The sequence below is a fragment of the Oryza brachyantha genome, chromosome 5, assembly GCF_000231095.2.
Source record: "Oryza brachyantha chromosome 5, ObraRS2, whole genome shotgun sequence".
In the NCBI taxonomy this organism is placed as follows: Eukaryota; Viridiplantae; Streptophyta; class Magnoliopsida; order Poales; family Poaceae; genus Oryza; species Oryza brachyantha.
Window position 1 is genome coordinate 13,367,079 of NC_023167.2, and position 18,010 is coordinate 13,385,088.

An 18,010-nucleotide genomic window follows, 5' to 3' on the forward strand; every position below is an offset into this window, starting at 1 on the left:
TAATAGTATAGATGATAAAAGTAAATTGAAAATCTACTTTTAAAATGTGTGATGATAAAAAATTCAATATATATAAACTTTCTTTTTGCAAAAGACATGACATTTAGCAACATACGTAAAATAGCCAAAAAAAAAAGTTCCGAGCAAAGCCGGTTTTCTACGGTCTTTTAAAACACTGCTAATGCTAGAAACTACAATGGTTTCTATACTATAGGATATCGTGTCAAAAAACTATCTTAAATAATATAATTTTTGTATTTGTTATTACGTGGTCTACTCATCTCTCTCACAATCAATATTGTTTTACATGAAGACACTAGTTCTTAACCCAGAACTAGTTTCTTTATTTTTGTCTCTCTCTTTTCAATAAATAATATGTAACATCACCAAATTACTTATATAGATAATGATAAATACAATACAGATAGAAACTAATTTAAAAATAATTTTAAAGTTGTTTATCCATGTTTTATTTTCCTACCTTTATTTTTAAATTATTAAAAATACGTATATATAAGTTTTATTTATAAATATTTTTCGTTAGTGGAAAAACCAAATAGATCACCCCCGGCCACGGTACGCAGATGGTGCAAGATCCGTCTCACGCACGCGTCCATTCGGACATGCGTGCTCGATCTGAGTCCAGCACGGCACGGCGTGTCCTGTTCATGCTGCTTCTCCGATCCAAGCCACGCATGCACATGCTGTGCAGTTGCAGATGTACTCTGTACGCACTCGTAGTATATGGTTGGTTCCATATGCTTTGGCATGTGCCCGTATTTGCTTCCCCCTCCCTTCTGTAGTTTAGTGGGGATATATTTTTTTTCTTCTCCTTCCGTTCTGTAGTTCGGTGTGGGGATATATTTGGAAACAAAAAATAATTTATTAACAAAACTCTTATATACATGTTTTTAAGTGATCCGAAAGCTAAGCTGAAAAAATAAACCATGATGATAAAAATTCCTAAAATAAATTATGATGATTTAAATTTAAGGTTGAAATTTTAAATTTTGGCTTATACGTGTAAGCAGAAGAAAAAAATGAGAATGTAGTTTCTCTTTTAGTTTTCTTAAGTTATTTTTTTAAGTTTGTAAATTTCTATATATATTTTATATTAACATCTGCAACATCAAATTAATTTGATCAAATCCATTATAAGATATATTTTAATGGTATATTTATTTTATTGAAAGCACCATTATTACTTTTGCAATTTTGGAAGATCTGAATAGGTTGAATAGGTTTAAAATAGGAGCATTTTTTTTATTCTTAAAGAGTTATCATAAGGTAATACTGTTTTCTATGTAAAATTTGGTATCTTCTAAGGTACCAAGAGATATTCAAACAATGATACCTCTTGATACCTTCATTCTTAAAGTAGAACTAAGTTTTTCGTTAAATAAGTTGCAATCTGAAACGGTGGAGTAATTACTACACCTAAAATGCTTTATTTACACTTCGTAATTGGAGTAGGAGGGTTTCTTTACCTACAAAATCAGAGCTTTAGCTTTACTCATCGTGTTGATTACCTACTCTAATCTCTGCATTCTTCTATAGTACCTCTCATTATATATGCAGCTCTATACCTCAGTGGTCCATGGTCATCATCTGTGGGCGATGAGACGATGCCCCATCATGCAGCAAAGCTTTTATTTTTCTTGTTTATTAGTGTTAGTTCAGGACAAAATAATAAACTTGACCAACAATTAATCGTCCCCACAAAATGCAGAATAGCACAAAAATTATTACTACATCCGTTTCATAACGTAAGATATTTAATTTTTGTGTTGTAACATTTGACCATTTTTCTTATTCAAAAATTTAGTACAGATATAAAAAATACAACTTGTGCTTAAAGTTTTTTTATAATAAAATAAATCACAAATAAAATAAATGATATTTTCATAATTTTTAGAATAAAACAAATAATTAAATATTATTAAAAAATCAAACATATCTTACATTATGAAACAGACTGAGTATTAGTACCAGTAAGGAGAAGATTTTGGAGCTCACTGCATGAGCCACAGAGGAGTACAAGGAGAAAACGCCATGAAAGACTTCAACTTGTTAGTGGTTTGTCTGCATCCCATGCATGATTAATTCAATAATTTGAGAGGGAAATTAATTGTGCATGGTCCTACTGATAGCCAAATATCTTATCTCATGCGCTAACTTTTGTAGTAGTGTGTGGATATATATTGAAAAGCAACACACTCTGTTTTTTATTTTAGGAAGAGTAGACCAAATCTTAAAGTTGCAAAAGGTGTTGATGAGGAAGGAGTGTGCATTAGATTTTGTTTAAAAAACACAAAAAGTCAAAAAAGGTTAATTCGTCTGGTTTCTTTATTATTTTGGTGCTCCCCACAACATCTATAGCTCTAGCAAGATTTTTGAATTTGAAGAAAGTTGCTAACCCGCCATGAAAACAGATTAGTGATGGCTTCAAGTTAAAACGCTGTCGCATTTCTTTTACAACAGATATGCTCTTATCTCAAGAAAAGCACAGAACCTGGAAGTCCTTGCTACTAGTTTAGCATCCAAGAATCCCACTTTATTCGGTTAATACATTTCTTCTCTTAATTTATAGATTAGGTGATCTTTTGCAAAAAAAAAAAATAAAGGTGATTGTTTGCATGGATCCATACAACCTAATACAGTGAAATAGTAAATAATCGAAACAGTTATAAGTCAAGAACCGCTCGATATAATCAGTAATGGACTGAGCGGTATATGCCACTGTTTTCGTCCAAAAATATTTCGCTTAACCATATGACACATATATACCAATATAAAGGAAAAAAAATAAAATATTATCATCTTCTCAAACTTAAGATACATCTGTCCTCTAGTCTCTTAAATTCCAATACATTGATTGTTTAAAAGTTAGATCTTTTTAGACAAATAAAGAGAGAAACAAAGTCTTTATGGGATTGAGGTAACAGTAATCAACCTGAAAAACTACAAAGCTAAACAAGTTACTAAGATCCCAAATTTAAATCTTGATTTTTGAAATCTGAATTTAAAATACTTTGTCCAGCATGTTACATCTTGGAGAATTTCTGGACGAGTACACACGTGCATATTGAAATATGTGTTATTTTATAAAATGAATACAACGAAAAATTTTCCGTTAATATTTAACGATATAAATGATAAAACTAACTGCTTTGAAGTCAAAAAAATTATTTTTAAAAATATAAGATAATAAGCCCCCTCCATGTAACAATATTCTGTAAAAGAAATCTCATTTAACGGTACGAAAAAAGGGGTTCGAAAAGAGGGTGCGAAAAAAACTGACACAAAACCAAACAAAACAACAGTGTTTTTGAAAAAAAAATTGTGCTTTCCGCCAATTTCCCCCCTAGTTGCAGCCAAAGTCCAAGCACGGAGAGAGAGAGGGGCGCGCTGCCTGCTGGCTGCTACCACAGTACAGCCCACTCCTACGCACGCAGCTCCTCTCCTCTCCTCTCCTCCTGCGTAGCTTCAGCTGCTTCCGCTTGACACTCACACTGCTGCCTCTCTCTCTCTCTTTCCCCATCTCGCTAATCCATCCGCACCGCACCTAATCCGGCGCGCGGTACGCGAGCAGGCAAGCAAGGAATCCCCTCCCCGTAGCGACAACAGAATCGAATCGAAGCTCTCCTCGTGGTACACCTACACCAAACCGCAGCGGCCGGTGGCGCTCGGTCTGGGCCGGATCTGGGGAGGAGGAGGACGACGACGCGGCTGGCGCCGTCTCTGCGATGCGCGGGCGGGCGACGGGCCGGTGAGCCTGCGGCGGCGGCGGCTGCAGGTGCGCGAGGGAGAGCTTCGTGTTCCTTTCCGTTCCGTGGGTTTTCTCTTTTGAGTTTGTAGCGAAGGCGCGATCTTGGAGGGTGTTTGTGTGTGTGTGTGCTGGTTGGGTTCTTGGGAGATGGGGGCGGAATTCGGCAATGTGGATTGGTTTCTCTGCTTGTTCTTAGCGCGCCCCCGCATTTTGTTGTTCTTGGCTTGTGGAGAGCCGGAGAGGCGGGGATTTCTTGGTTCGCTTTTTTCTGCGCGATTCCTTTCCTCCCCGCGATTTTTTGTTTGTTTGTTTTTTTTTTTTGTAAAAGATCCATTTTTTCTGCTCTAATTTTGGTATTTCCTCCCAACTTTCCTTCTATTACTACTTATCTTGTCGCTAATGGCGGCAAGATCGTTGGCAGTGTCGCATATTTCCCGCAAATTTTGTCTTCCAAAGGTTCTTTTTTGATCCGTTTCAAAGGCTTGCTACGTAGGAGTGCTTGATTTTTTTTTTTTGGCGAGCAGCAACAGTTCTCCTGGTGTTGCCTTCGAATCGTTCGACAGTGCCAAATCCTGCGAGCTAGGTTGGCGACCTGTCATTATTGAAGATTTTCGTGCTGTTTTTAATACTTTCGTTTCACCATTTCTGAGAGGGTGAAGCATACATGCACCTCTTCGCTCTCTGATCTGCAGCTCGGGGTGTTTCAGTTTCAATAGCTTGCTTGGTCATGGCAAGATAAGGCAAAGAATGCAGCTTTTTGTACGTGATAGTATGCTCTAGCTTCCTTTTCTATTGTTTTTTCCTCTGCAAGGCTGCTAGTCATGGAGATCCAGTGTAGTTTTAGCACTCCATCGATGTTCACTTGCTGGGAACATGTTGGTTTTCTCCGGGGGTAGTTATGGTGGTCGGAAAGGGTGTTAAGGCCACGACGGTGTTGTTCGAAGTGGTCATGCTCAGCCGGTGGAAGAAGTGGGTCATGATCCACCAATATGCCGTGATTTGTTTTGTGGTGATCGGTGGAAAGTTCTTTGGTTCCAAAAGTGTGGAATTTGGGGGATCTGTACGAATTGCATGGTGATACGGTTTTTTGAAAATCCAAACGGTGTAGGAGTCTTTGCGGGTCAGTGAGCTGGGATGTATTGGATTTAGAGAATTTTTTTAGTGCGCTCAGCGATGGTGTTTTTGCCTGCAAAATTGTTTGAAAGAAGTACTGGCAGTTCTGTCAAGTGCTTTTCTGCTTGATTATATCAAAGTAAAACCTGAGTTTAGATACGGTCATCTTGTACTCATGATTCTTGCATGCTTGATTGTGCAGGGTTTGCTTATAGTGAAATTCCACTGCTAATGAATTAGACATACGATATAAGATGGCAACAGAGGTCACTCAGAATTATTTTGCATGGTCACAGGAGGAATCACCTGTGCAAGACAGTTCTCAGGTAATCTCTCTCTCATCATATCCAATCAGAACTTGCTGGATCAATGGAAAACTTTTAGCACTTCATGGTAACTTCCCATTAGGTATATCGGTGAAGGATTTGTTTATTTTGCTTAACATATATGCTGTTTAGACAAAGTAGAGATTGATACCTAACAATTGGAGAGTAACTATCTACCTGATGTAGTAGAAATTGTAGAAGCTTCACTCTAACTAGTATTAGGCATACCTGCATTTGTTAGTGTTACTTAAAAGCTAGTTAAGATATAATAGTTTTTGAACAAGTTAATAACTGTCTTTGTCAATAATCTTTCTCATTTCTATCTATGCTATTTCTTCTTTTAGGGAGCACCGCAAGTGTTTGATCATGGTTCCATATCATTTGGAAGATTTGATTTGGAATCATTAGCATGGGAGAAGTGGTCTGTATTTGCCAACGATAGGCGCCATGAAGAGTTTGGTAAGTTCAATGGGCTAGTTGCTAAGAAGAAGGCATACTTTGAGGAATACTTCAAGAGGATTAGGGAACTAAAGGCTTTACAACAACAAAACCAGCAAACAGAACTTAATCTAGAGTACAGTGGTGATGGCAGTGACTCTAGTCAGACAGGAGAGGATGTGCCAACCGCAGATCAGGGATCTCCTTCTGGATCTGGAGCACTTCTTGATTCCATTGTACAAACAGAAGTTCAGACTATATTTGAGCACGATTTAGAATGCTATGATGATAATGACAAAGAGATGCTAGATAAGGATACTTCTCCATCAGTTGGAGGCATGCGACAAATTGGGCAACAATTTAGAGAAAGTGCAAGTTGTGACAATGATTCTGACAGATTGGTGGATGTGTTGCAGCAAAACACCAATTGTGGTCGAGATGATCTGAGAATGCCCAGTGAATCTACAATGACTCCAAAGAGAACCTTCAAGAAAAACTCCCAGGTTGGCCAAGCTGCAAAAATAATGCCAAAGACTGTCAAGATGACTTCTAGTGATACTCCGGGTCATGCAGTTGTTAATAAGGTAATGGCACAATTAACTTATCTTCCCCCAGTATACAGGCAGGTGGCACATGCTTTGTCATGATCTCGCAATGATCATCTCCATTGTCCTGAAAGGACATAATATGCACCCACTTTTTGTGAACTAAGATAACTATTACGTACGTAGGTCTTCTCTTAGTTGAGGTACCCACCTGCCTTCTTAGATTGATTTCTACAATATCGTGGCTTGCCACATAAGTTGCAGTTGATCGAACAAATATATGTTCTCTGCATATATTAGACTAGGGGCATGGTTGCATGAACATTCATTTCATAAGGTTATAATCTACTTCTCTCATTTATAATTTCAGGGATCTGATTCTGGCAAATCCAGTGTGGTGAACCGTAGAGTGAAGACAGAAACTATTCAGTCATTGCAAAGGCAAAAATCAGCAACTAGCAATGTCATTGTTGGCACTATAGGAAGAAGCAAACCTGTGGTGAAAGATGTCCCTGGTGTAATGGGTATTAGAAGACCTTCCTCTCCAGCACTACAACGCCCCTCCACCAGGGAACGACGACCTGCCACCAGAGATGGTTCACGGAAGCCTCCTGAAGTTGCCACCATATGCTGTCCTTCTACTGCTGAAAGGCGCCCTGCCACCCGGGAGTTGGCAGCAAAGCAAACCAACATGGCTGTCCCGTATCGACTATCTACACCCAACAGGCGTTCTATGACCAAAGAGTTGGCACCAGTGCATTCAAGCTTTGGTACCCCATGTCGACCTTCTACAGCTGAAAGACGCCCAATAACCAGAGGGATTGCACTGGTGCCTCCTAGCATTGCTACCACACATCGACCTTCCACTGCTGAGAGGTGCCCTACCATAAAACAAATGACACAAAAGCATGTTGGTAATACCACCCCATCTCGGCCATCTACTGCTGAAAGGCGACCTGTCACCAGAGAGCCTGCACAAAAACATGCTCATGTTGCTACCTTGCATCGACCTTCTACTGCCGATAGGCGCCCTATCACCAGAGAGACTGCACAGAAGCATGCTAGTGTTGTTGCACTGCATCGACCTTCTACTGCTGAGAGACGATCTTTTGCTAGAGATATTGCACCAAAGCATGCTGATGTCACTCCTGCACGCCGGCCATCTACTTCTGAAAGACGCCCTGCCATCAGAGATACTGCACTGAAGCATAGTAATTTTGCTGGCTCATGTTGGCCTTTGACTCCTGAAAGGCACATCAGTAGGGGAAGTGCACCGATTCACGCTGACGTTGGCACCACCCCACACCGCCCATCTACTGGAGAAAGGCGCCCTATTGCCAAAGAGATTATGCCAAAATTGGATGGGAAAACACCTATCAAGTTGAGAGGCATGCGGGCTAATCCAAAAGATGTCATGGCTACAATAGTACGTTCCTACCCCTCTTATCAGAAGAACACAACAAAGATTGTATTGTAGAAACAAAATAATTCTTATTATCTAAAAAATGTGGAGAGCAAGACACATCAAAGTTTCTCATACTGAATTTCTTATATCCATTTCGTTTTTCATGCAGGTCACTCCCCAGAAGGCAATTGCTCAAAAGCTTGTTAAGAGTAGCAAGACAGAAATGAAAAGGTATTACTTTTGCAAAAGTATTCAGAGATGCTTAAACTATTACTTCTGCACTGGACATTTTAACAGCCTTTTGTAACATCTGGCAGCTGTGCTAAAGAAAGGACGGAACTTCAAGTAGTTGGGAAACACAAAGCAAGGTGCTACTTCTACTAAGGAGCTTGAATGCCTTTTTTTGTTTCAAAATTAATATAAATACTATTTGTCTAATACACCTTATCGTTTTCTTCAGTTCTGTTAACCTCCCCCCAAGGGAAATGACTTCAAATGTTAGAGCCAATAGAGTCCTAGAAAACTTCAGAAAGCTAAACAAGGAGGTGACATGCCCTGAGCTTATTTTTATTTCATGCTGTTTGTCTAAATTAATTCATTAAGTACTGTAGTGACATATGCAGTGCTGGTGTCCTTGGTCATTTATTGCTGTCTGCTGCCTTTTGCAACTAGGTTAATTACATGATGCGTGTTCTCTGCATCCTTGATGCTCCCACAGTTTGTTTCCATAGGGAAATATATAGGGAAATTTAACAATACAATATGAAAAAATGAAAAGGGTGGCTTATATTTAAAGGTGTTCCAGTGTGTTGTTCCAGCTTATACTGAAATCTTGCACTGCACTTCACAGTCGCTGTACTATAGGGCCATAAGCTAACCCGTCCCTCAGAATTCTAAAAGTTATCTTATGGGAGACAAACTGCAACTCAACTGAGAGAGTAAAACTCGTACAACAACACACACTTTTGAATTTTAATTTGCTGATAATGATGAGTCTTTTTTCAGAGTATTCAGGAGACAGTGCGATCCCAAACATCTGCACCAAAGACTGCAACTCCTTCACAGACTAGAACTATAAAAACGAGGGCTCCCAATGTATTGACTTCTGACTCGAACTACTTCTCAGTAACAATAATTGGAATTCATTCATGATTTGTTGCATAACTTTTCATGTTTGTACCTTGAAGTTTTATTTAAACTTTTCGCTTCCTTGATTCTGCAGCCACCTCCGCCTCCTCCCCCGCTGCGGCGACCTTCTCAGATATCCAGCAAGGCAAACGCAAATAATTTGTCTGTTGGTGGAAGGAAGCCCAAGTAAGCATTTTTTTTTATCATGCCTCATAAATCTGAAATTGCATTTTTGGATGATCATATTAAAATACCAACTCACAGTAAGCTTCTTTGCGCAACATTTGTGAACTGTAACCTAAAAATGGTATTCTGAATCGAGTGCAGGGCTCCTACTCCACACTGGCACTAACCCAATCGAAAGTCTGCAATCTAGGATCCTTCAGAACAAGATAGCTGTGAAAATGTGAAGGAGAAAAACTAAGCACTCGACGCATCGGAAAGCATCAGCCGTGCCGTTCCTCTCTCCACGGTTGCTGTTATCTTCAGTCGTTAGTCGTTTACCACTTACCACCACTTTTGTCACCTATTTAGAAGTTAACCGCTGTAGTGTTTGTAAAACCTACCTACTTGTAATATGTCCAGTTCTCCACTAATCCCGTAGTTCTGCCGTCCAAGAATTTACCTAGAACATTGTATATACCTGAAATAAATCGAGCTTTAGCTGATGAACCTTGAGCAACGAAATCTTGCAAGGCTTTCCTGAACTGTTGGATCATCTTCATCTGCAGCTACAGATTCATCTGCTTAGTTATTATTACCAATCGCAACGCCGTTGTTTTGTGAACAATGGAGATATGGATCTGTCAAATCTGTTTCCAATCTGTGATACGCTCTTTTATCTGGCATCTTATTTTATTGCTTATGCTTATGTTTATAAGCTAAAATTTAAATTTTTAATTTTATATGTAAGGTTGATTTTGTTTTTCTTTATCAAAGTTTGTTTTGCGGCTTCTTTTAATCGTTAACATATATATATATATATATATATAAGTTTTATTTATAAATTATTTCTCGTTGGAAATATACTGCTTGGCAATCGCTCTTGGGCTGTCAGTGAATACCAGATCATAGTGGCTTTGTTGATTAACCACGATTATCATTCAGTTGCCAACGCAAACAGGTGAGATCTGGTAGAGATTTGTCAGAAATTTTAATGTCGTTTTGATCTCTTGAAGTTGAGCCGGTTTACTGAAAGTTTCTGAGTATATACCGGCTTGATAGGTTCGATAAAGATGATTGTACGAGAAAAACGAAATAATATATTTGTCAAAAAATAATTTATAAACACGTTTTTATGTATGTGTGATGTAAAATTAAAGATAAAGATGCATGGCACCAAACGATTATGAGTGTATTTGTCAACCCTAACTCAGAAATAAACCTCCATGGATCCACTCATCTCCAACTATATTTTTTATTAGTTGGAGCTTTTTAGTTTTGTATTTGAAAAATAATTCTTTAAAACTTATTTTCAGAATTAAACATTTTAACTATGCCAGCGTAGACACTACATCAAGGAAAAAAAAACACTACGTAATTGTCTTGTTTGGCCAGTGTAGATTAAAAATAAATTATACGACGTTTAGCTTCAAATAAACTTATAAAAATAAAAAGTTCTAGATACTACTAGTAATTATATATATATATCTTCCCCGCCACGGGTGCATGGCCACCGTCCACCAAACGCGAGGCGAACACCACCACCTCACGAGTCAAAGACGACTCCAGCACTGCCAGCTCACGGACCCGGTCCACCCAACGCCCCCCTACCCGCCCGCCTACACCGAATGGGCCGTCTCGATGCTCCCCGCCCCCCTTGCCTTTTTCTGCAAGCCACGGAAACCTTCTGGAACCTCCTCAATTCCCCGAAACGCCCCCCCCACCATGCGCCCTCTCCATTCGGAACACCCCAGGGGTATTTCAGTACTTTCGCACCTCCCCCACCTCCGCCGCGCGGGGCGTATAGGAAGGGCCACGCGTTCCTCGGAATCGCCCCACGAGCGAATCGGAAAGTCGCAGTTCGCCTCCTCCCTCCTCTTCCTTTCTTCTCCTCGTAGGCGGCGGCGGCGATGGCGTCGTTCTCGGAGGCTCCCCCCGGCAACCCCAAGGCCGGCGAGAAGATCTTCAAGACCAAGTGCGCCCAGTGCCACACCGTCGACAAGGGCGCCGGCCACAAGCAAGGTGAGCGCCTCCCTGCGGTCTCGGAGCTTCTTCTGTCTGGCCTTTTTCTCTTTTGCTGGTTGGGGTGGGGGTGGAAATCTTGAGATGGGGGGGGGGGTTCGAGATGCCTCGTCTGCTTGAGGCCTCGGGTAGGATGGGGGGGAGGGGGGGCGGTTCAGATCGGAACTCGTGGCGGGCAGATCTGCGTGTTTGCTTCGTGCTGCGTGGGAATGGCGCTTTAGATCTGTGAAATTGGTGATGGGATTGCCAGATTTTGGCGTTGGGTTTGATGCTTTCCTGAGTTGCTTAAGCATCGGATATATTCCATAAGATTGGTGATGGTATAGTCTGAGGCCCTGGGTTTGATTCTTTCTCGAGTTGCTTTAGCGGTATGGATTGTGAGATATGGCTGCTTGATGCAGTTCGTTCAGGTTGATTAGGGCCTGTATGCGCTTTTGTTAGTTCAGTTTTTCATCCTCTCGTCGAACAGAGTAGTAGTGCGTACTTGTAAATTATCGTTTCTGCTATAGTATGCAATATTCGTACTTCCATTACTGTTGCATCTGCTTATGTTATGCTTGTTTGACACCATTGCTTAGGATGGATCTGTAAGCTATTTATTTATGCATTTCGTGCTCCATGTGATAATCATTAATGCACAATACCAAACCGGCTACTTTCTTTATCAGTTTTTTTCCTGTTTCTTATCTGCCTGTGTAAGTTTCGTGATTGTTGATGTTGTTACTTGTTAAATTCATTGCCCTTATTGGCTGCGATCACTAAGATCTCCATTATTGTTGTCTGTCTATTCATGTTTATATGCTTATATAAGCATTTAGAAGATTGTCGTGGTTGTTGCTGAGATCCATTTGTTCGTACTCTTTCAGGTCCAAACTTGAATGGTCTGTTTGGGAGGCAGTCAGGTACTACCCCTGGTTACTCCTACTCTACGGCCAACAAGAACATGGCTGTGATCTGGGAGGAGAACACGCTGTATGACTACCTGCTCAATCCTAAGAAGGTACGGTTAATGATAACATTGTCCTTTAATCTGTATAAATTTTCTGAGCTTTGTTAGTACCCTCCATTCTCCAATTTGTATATATGATGTATTCTTGCTGCATTTGACACTGAAGCATCTTAATGCTATCTACTTATTTTTGGCATATTTTACAGAACCTATGTAATTAGTGAAACTAAACATAAGCATGCGTGTTTTGTGTTGATATTATTATATTATGTTTGCTGATATATTTAAACGCCAGCATTTACAAAACTTATCTACATGCCATTTGCTGATTCATTTTTGGATATGAAGGTAAATTCTGTTTGCTGATGTATGATTCATGCTTCCAACCATGCACGATGTAGTTCTTTCCAGTGGTCTCATCTGAATATAACTCTTATTAAACTAAGTTTGTACTCCTATTATGGAAATGGATGGATCTAAAATAAGCTTAGTTTTAGGATAATCTGGTCTATGCAATTCTATTATGTTGATTCCGGTATCAACTGGAGGCCATGTAAAGTCAGTATTCATTATGTATTACTAGCTAAATGCCCGTGCTTTGCTACGGAGAAATATGAATTATATGTATGTTAGTATTGTTCGGAACTTGTATTTTGGAAATGAAAAATAGAACCATAAAGTAGTGTAAGACAATATATATAAAGAAGTAGTGTAAGACAATATATATAGTTGGTGGGTAGTGGATTCACTACCACCACCATTACCTTCTTTTAAAGTAGTACATGATGCCGTTGACTTGTGACCATTCGTCTTATTCAAAAAAAATATAATTATTAATTATTTTGTGATAATATGATTTATTATTATAGGAATTTTAAGTATATCTTATAATTTTGCAAATTTGAATATAAATTTTGAATAAGACGAATGGTCAAACGTAGATTTAAAAGTCAACGGCGTCAAATTAAAAAATATGAAGGAAGACTACCATGATCACTCTGAGAGTTATTATAGCTATCTGTCTCAATTTTTATTTTTGTATACTGTAAATCAGTTTCTTGCTGTGATGCCTTGTCTCACTACGTGACATGCTCTAGTTTCGCGATATCTTCATTACAGTACTGACTTATTTGTTTCTCCATGCAGTATATTCCTGGAACCAAGATGGTTTTCCCTGGGTTGAAGAAACCACAGGAGCGTGCTGACCTCATTTCCTACCTGAAGGAGGCAACGTCTTAAAAGGAAGGGCCGTCTTAACATGAGAAATCGGACAATTCATTCTACAGTTAATAAAAAGATTTAGACATCTGGGTCGCCCTGGTTTTACAGGGTGTAATCCACGAGACAATTATCTTCTTGAATATTTCTTTCGTATGGTATGGGTTCCATATCACTAGGTTTAGCAGGAAAGTCTTTTACATCTTTTACTTCGGCTGCTGGAAAACGCCAGTATTTTGATCGCCAGTTGGTAGGACTGGAGTGCATCATGTTTGGAAAATACTGAGATCCTCGAAGTCTTGATATTTTGATCCATTTCATTTGCTACGATCAGTTGTCTTCCACTCTTTCTCGTGTGCTTGCGACGTGCTTACCGCCGCCTTTAGATTGTGACGTTTGGCAACATAACTGAGGGCTCTGAGAATTTTGGAAGATTGTCATGTCAAATGATTAATCGAATATCGGAAGGGGTTTTTAGACATAAATAAAAAAACGAATTTCACGGCTAGCATAGAAATCATGAGACGAATTTTTTGAGTCTAATTAATCCGTTATTATTATTAGTACATGTAGTAGTATTTATGGCTAATTATGAATGTCGTAGCATTTATGACTAATTATGAGCTAATTAGGCTTAAAAGATTCGTCTTGAGATTTTTTCCATAACCCTGCAATTAGTTTTTTGATTTATGTTTATTTAGGTGTCTAAAAATTCGATATGATGTTTTTGGAAAAAGAATTTGAGAACTAAACAAGGCGTGATGGTTGATAATTTTGGCCTAGATAGGCTCCGTTTAGTTCCAAAAATTTTCGCCTAAAAACATCCCATCAAATCTTTGGACATAAATAGAGTATTAAACATTGATAAATCGAAAAACTAATCTCACAGTTACGTGAGAAAAAGTGAGACGGATCTTTAGAGTCTAATTAGTACATGATTAGCTATAAGTGCTACAGTAACCCACATGCGCTAATGACGGATTAATTAGGCTCAAAAGATTCGCGGTTTCCATGCAAGTCGTGAAATTCGTTTTTTTATTCCTATCCAAAAACCTCTTCCGACATACGATCAAACGTCTGATATGACACGTAAAAATTTTTATTTCGCCAACTAAACACCCCCTTACTATATGTTAAGAGCAGGAACAATAGTAGACTATAAGCCAGCTATAAGTATATTTTAAAGAGATGAGAGGGGAGAGAGTGAAGTCCCAGAAAGAGTCTAGAGAGGGGTAAATAGGTGTCTCGAAAAATCTTTCAAATTGCAGCGGTCAGTACAGGGGCCGGACCGTCCGGTCGGCACTCTCGGGTTGGGCCGAGAGCTCTGGCCGGACCGTCCTGGTTAGAACACCGGACCGTCCGGTCAGTAAAAAATGCAGACTTGACAGTATACCTTTTCGATGATGTTTCTGGGAACGTGATGTGATTATGTGTGTAATAAAACAGTAGAAAGATCGCATGAACAAACAGAACACGAAATCATAAGAACAAAGACACGAGAGATTTATCCCAAAGTTCGGATCTTTCGATCCTACTCTCCGTTGAGGCGCTCCTGAGAGCGGGATCTCTCTCGATCCTTTTCCTCTCTTGGCTTCCTCCCACAAGGCCAACACGAGTCTCCAAATTCACAACTACGGACTAGAAACCCCTTCGATCGACCACCAAGATCAAGATCAAGGCGGCTTGCCCAGCCCTAGATTGCAATTCGCTCTACCCTGCAGCCTTCTATGAGAAAACACAAGAATCCACTATCAATCTTACCTATTCCCTTGCGGAGGTTAGGTACCAACCTTCATAACTTGCTCCTGGACGATCCACATGAATCGGAGGCTCGCGGGCGACGCTTATCCGTCTAGGAGATCAATCTCCAAGAGTAATAGGCCACCTTGACTCCACATGCATCCATCAACGCCCGAGAATGAACACTCTATCACTCACTAACCTTAACACTCTCTCTAAGACATGATCCAACGATTAATCTCTCTAGGAGGTGTATTGGGTTAGTGGGGAGGCTTGAGAGGTGCTAAACTTGCCCTAGCAACCAGAAAACTCGAACAGAAAGCCTCACCAACGGCTAGATCTCAAGAGCCCATTTTATAGGCTGGTAGACGTCACTTAGCCGTTGGAAAAGAAACCTAACCGGACTGTCCGGCTAGGGGGCCGGACCGTCCGGCCGACACTTAACTCACTCACTCAGAGCAGGGGCCGGACCAAGGTCCAGACCGTTCTGCCACCGGACTGTCCTGCTTGAGGCCCGATCATCCACACACTCGACTTGAGCAGGGGCCGGACCAAGGACCGGACCGTCCTATCACCGGACCAAGGACCGGACCGTCCTATCCCTGCTTTAGGAAAAACAGCATAGGCTACAACTGAACCTAAACTTACTCCACTCGGCTTAGGCTTACTTCGGGATGCATGCAGAGATTCCAGTGACCCCTCTTAGTAGTATGGAGTTCCTACAACTCAAAAAAAAAAACGCTTTCGAGCGCCTTCGTCTTCGTAGAGCCGTCGCTTCGGGTCACACATGCTCTAAGTTTGATCAAGTGATCCTTCAATCAAAATGATCTCTCATCTTCTCTGCAATCACAACTCATTAGCGCACACATGCTTGGCTAACATTGTCATTAATCATTCAAAACTTTGTTTAGGGGCTAGATGCACTTTCAGAGAGTAGAGAGACGGATACTAATTTTATAGCTAGTTGCACATGGGTTCGAAGATAAAATGTATGTATGACATGTGGGACCATCAGATGCATACGAGCTTTAAGACAAAATGTGTTATGACATGTGGGACCATGTATCGATGTTTTATAGATAATTATTGTATGAATTTAGCTATTAAATTGGCTATTAGATTGAAGCTTGTAGCTGGCTATACTATTGAACTTGCTCTTGGGACTTCGGCAGTAGTTACTTAATGGAGATGTTCTCGAGTTGAACGAACTAATTGATTGTTGGTGAGCGTTTTTGGTGATGATCGACCATGGTTAAGAGTATCTTTAACAACTTCTCATCCCATAGTCTCTCCATCTCATCCTTCAAGCTATTCAGATACCTTTCCCTCACTGACCAAATTTGGCCAGTCCACTCCACCTGCTAAACATGGGTCCACCATCTTCTTCTCCCCGCCCTCCCCCGTCTCCGTCACGACACAGCGGCAAAGCAGCACCGCTTTCCCTTCTCCAGATCTCGTCCGTTGCCGACCGAGGATGCCGCCATCGCCGGCGCTATTCGTGTATGCCGAGACCCCTGCCCACCATCTTCTTCTCCCCGACCTCCCCCCGTCTCCATCGATGTCACGACATAGAGGAAGAGCCGCACCGCTCTCCCCTCTCCAGATCTCGTCCATCGCCGACCGGGGATGCCGCCGTCGCCGGCGCTGTTCATGTATGCCGAAACCCCCCGCCGTCGCCGCATGTGGTTGTCGCCGCCATCTCTATCCACGTACAGGAAGGAGAGAGAGAAAGAAAGAGACAAGAAGATACATAAGCTGATAAGTGGGACCTCGATGTCATTAACTTGGAATAGAGATGATGAATGGAGATACTGCTAGAGTGAAAAATAAATTGGACTTGACAAATAAAATAGAAAGGGTCTAAAGCTTCTTTTCCAGGTGATCACTGGACGTGGTTATCGGGCATGACTAGAAATCATGTGGGCTCTGCCCGCGCAGGTTCGAAGAATCCTGCCGACCACGGTTTTTTTGGCTCGTCTTTTTGTCAATTTTTGATGCCTTGATGCGAGGTCAGTACCGCCCGACAGTTGCTTATGGATACAGTTGTGTCCTTTTGAAATACAGTGGCGGTTTGGATCCGGGAATTTTTTTAAGTCTCTTGTCACATCGGATGTTTGGACGTTAATTAGGAGTATTAAATATAGACCGATAACAAAAATAATCACATAAATAAAGGCTATTTCATTAGACAAAATTTTTAAGCCTAACTAATCCACGATTAGTAAATGTTTACTGTAGCATCACATTCGCTAATCATGGACTAATTAGGCTTAATAGATTCGGCTCATGAAATAGTCTAGAGTATGAGGTGGGTTTTATTAATAGTCTATATTTAATACTTCTAATTAGTGTCCACATATTTGATGTGACTGGGACTAAAATAAGACCCTGAGGATCCAAACACCCCCATAGTCATTTTGTGAGTGATAAAGTGTTGTAACCTTAGAGCAGGTATAATAGCAGGCTATAAGCCAACTATAAGCATATTTTAAAGAGATAAGAGGGAGAGAAGAGAAGTGGGCTACTAATTTATAGCCAGCTGCAGCATTTGCTCCTAGACACAGTGTATGTATGACATGTGGGACCATGTATTAATGTTTTATAGATAATTATTGTCTGAATTGGCTATTAGATTGACTATAGATGAATTGAAGCTAGTAGTTGGCTATATATTGAACTTGCTCTTATAACTATACACCCAAACAACTCTTGGTATCATGGTATAATCGCTTCTTAATCTCGTTATAGCTTTACTGTTATGACCTCCACTAGGAGCACCTGAGGTTCTGAGAACCACCAGGCAACTGACAAGAGACACGTCCCTTCTATTATATGGGCACACAAATAAGATGGAATCATCATGCTAGTAGACTCCGCCGGAACATTGTTATCTTTCCATGCCAATAAGGATGATAGTGTGACTACCCTGTAGATTTGAGATACAATAGGTGAATGAGTTAGCTTTAAACATAAATCTATATCTATATACTATTATAAAAATTCGAAATACTTCGTTCGTCCCTCCATCAATGGCACAAATTTTATGGCAAGCACGTGATATAAGGAGTTGTATGCAATTCCAAATTGGATAATGGAAACATGCATAGTACAAATTGGATAGTGGAAACATGCATAGTCAAAATTATCCAAACTCTACTTGATTCAAGCATATCAAAATCTATATGGACGCATGCA

General features: G+C 40.4%; 2 protein-coding genes across 2 annotated transcripts; both read left to right on the plus strand.

The window, feature by feature from the left end:
* The first annotated feature begins 3,417 nt into the window (after positions 1-3,417).
* On the plus strand, positions 3,418-9,392 carry LOC102709365 (proteoglycan 4-like). Its single transcript, XM_006654355.3, has 10 exons — positions 3,418-3,796; positions 5,085-5,208; positions 5,553-6,230; positions 6,562-7,617; positions 7,766-7,827; positions 7,914-7,964; positions 8,057-8,141; positions 8,602-8,691; positions 8,819-8,910; positions 9,052-9,392. The coding sequence occupies exons 2-10, from the start codon at positions 5,137-5,139 to the stop codon at positions 9,074-9,076; spliced, it is 2,211 nt and encodes a 736-aa protein (XP_006654418.1). The 5' UTR covers positions 3,418-3,796; positions 5,085-5,136; the 3' UTR covers positions 9,077-9,392.
* Positions 9,393-10,702: 1,310 nt separating this feature from the next.
* LOC102709645 (cytochrome c) lies at positions 10,703-13,404 on the plus strand. Its single transcript, XM_006654356.3, has 3 exons — positions 10,703-10,908; positions 11,775-11,908; positions 13,004-13,404. Exons 1-3 carry the CDS (start codon positions 10,797-10,799, stop codon positions 13,094-13,096), a joined length of 339 nt encoding a protein of 112 aa, XP_006654419.1. The 5' UTR covers positions 10,703-10,796; the 3' UTR covers positions 13,097-13,404.
* The last annotated feature ends 4,606 nt before the right edge of the window (positions 13,405-18,010 follow it).

Coding starts and splice junctions, on each gene's coding strand:
- LOC102709365 (XM_006654355.3), top strand. CDS start 5,137: ATGGCAACAGAGGTCACTCAGAATTATTTTGCATGGTCACAGGAGGAA. Junction 6,231..6,561: donor GTCATGCAGTTGTTAATAAG/GTAATGGCACAA, acceptor TTATAATTTCAG/GGATCTGATTCTGGCAAATC. Junction 7,965..8,056: donor GTTGGGAAACACAAAGCAAG/GTGCTACTTCTA, acceptor CGTTTTCTTCAG/TTCTGTTAACCTCCCCCCAA.
- LOC102709645 (XM_006654356.3), top strand. CDS start 10,797: ATGGCGTCGTTCTCGGAGGCTCCCCCCGGCAACCCCAAGGCCGGCGAG. Junction 10,909..11,774: donor GGGCGCCGGCCACAAGCAAG/GTGAGCGCCTCC, acceptor GTACTCTTTCAG/GTCCAAACTTGAATGGTCTG. Junction 11,909..13,003: donor ACCTGCTCAATCCTAAGAAG/GTACGGTTAATG, acceptor TTCTCCATGCAG/TATATTCCTGGAACCAAGAT.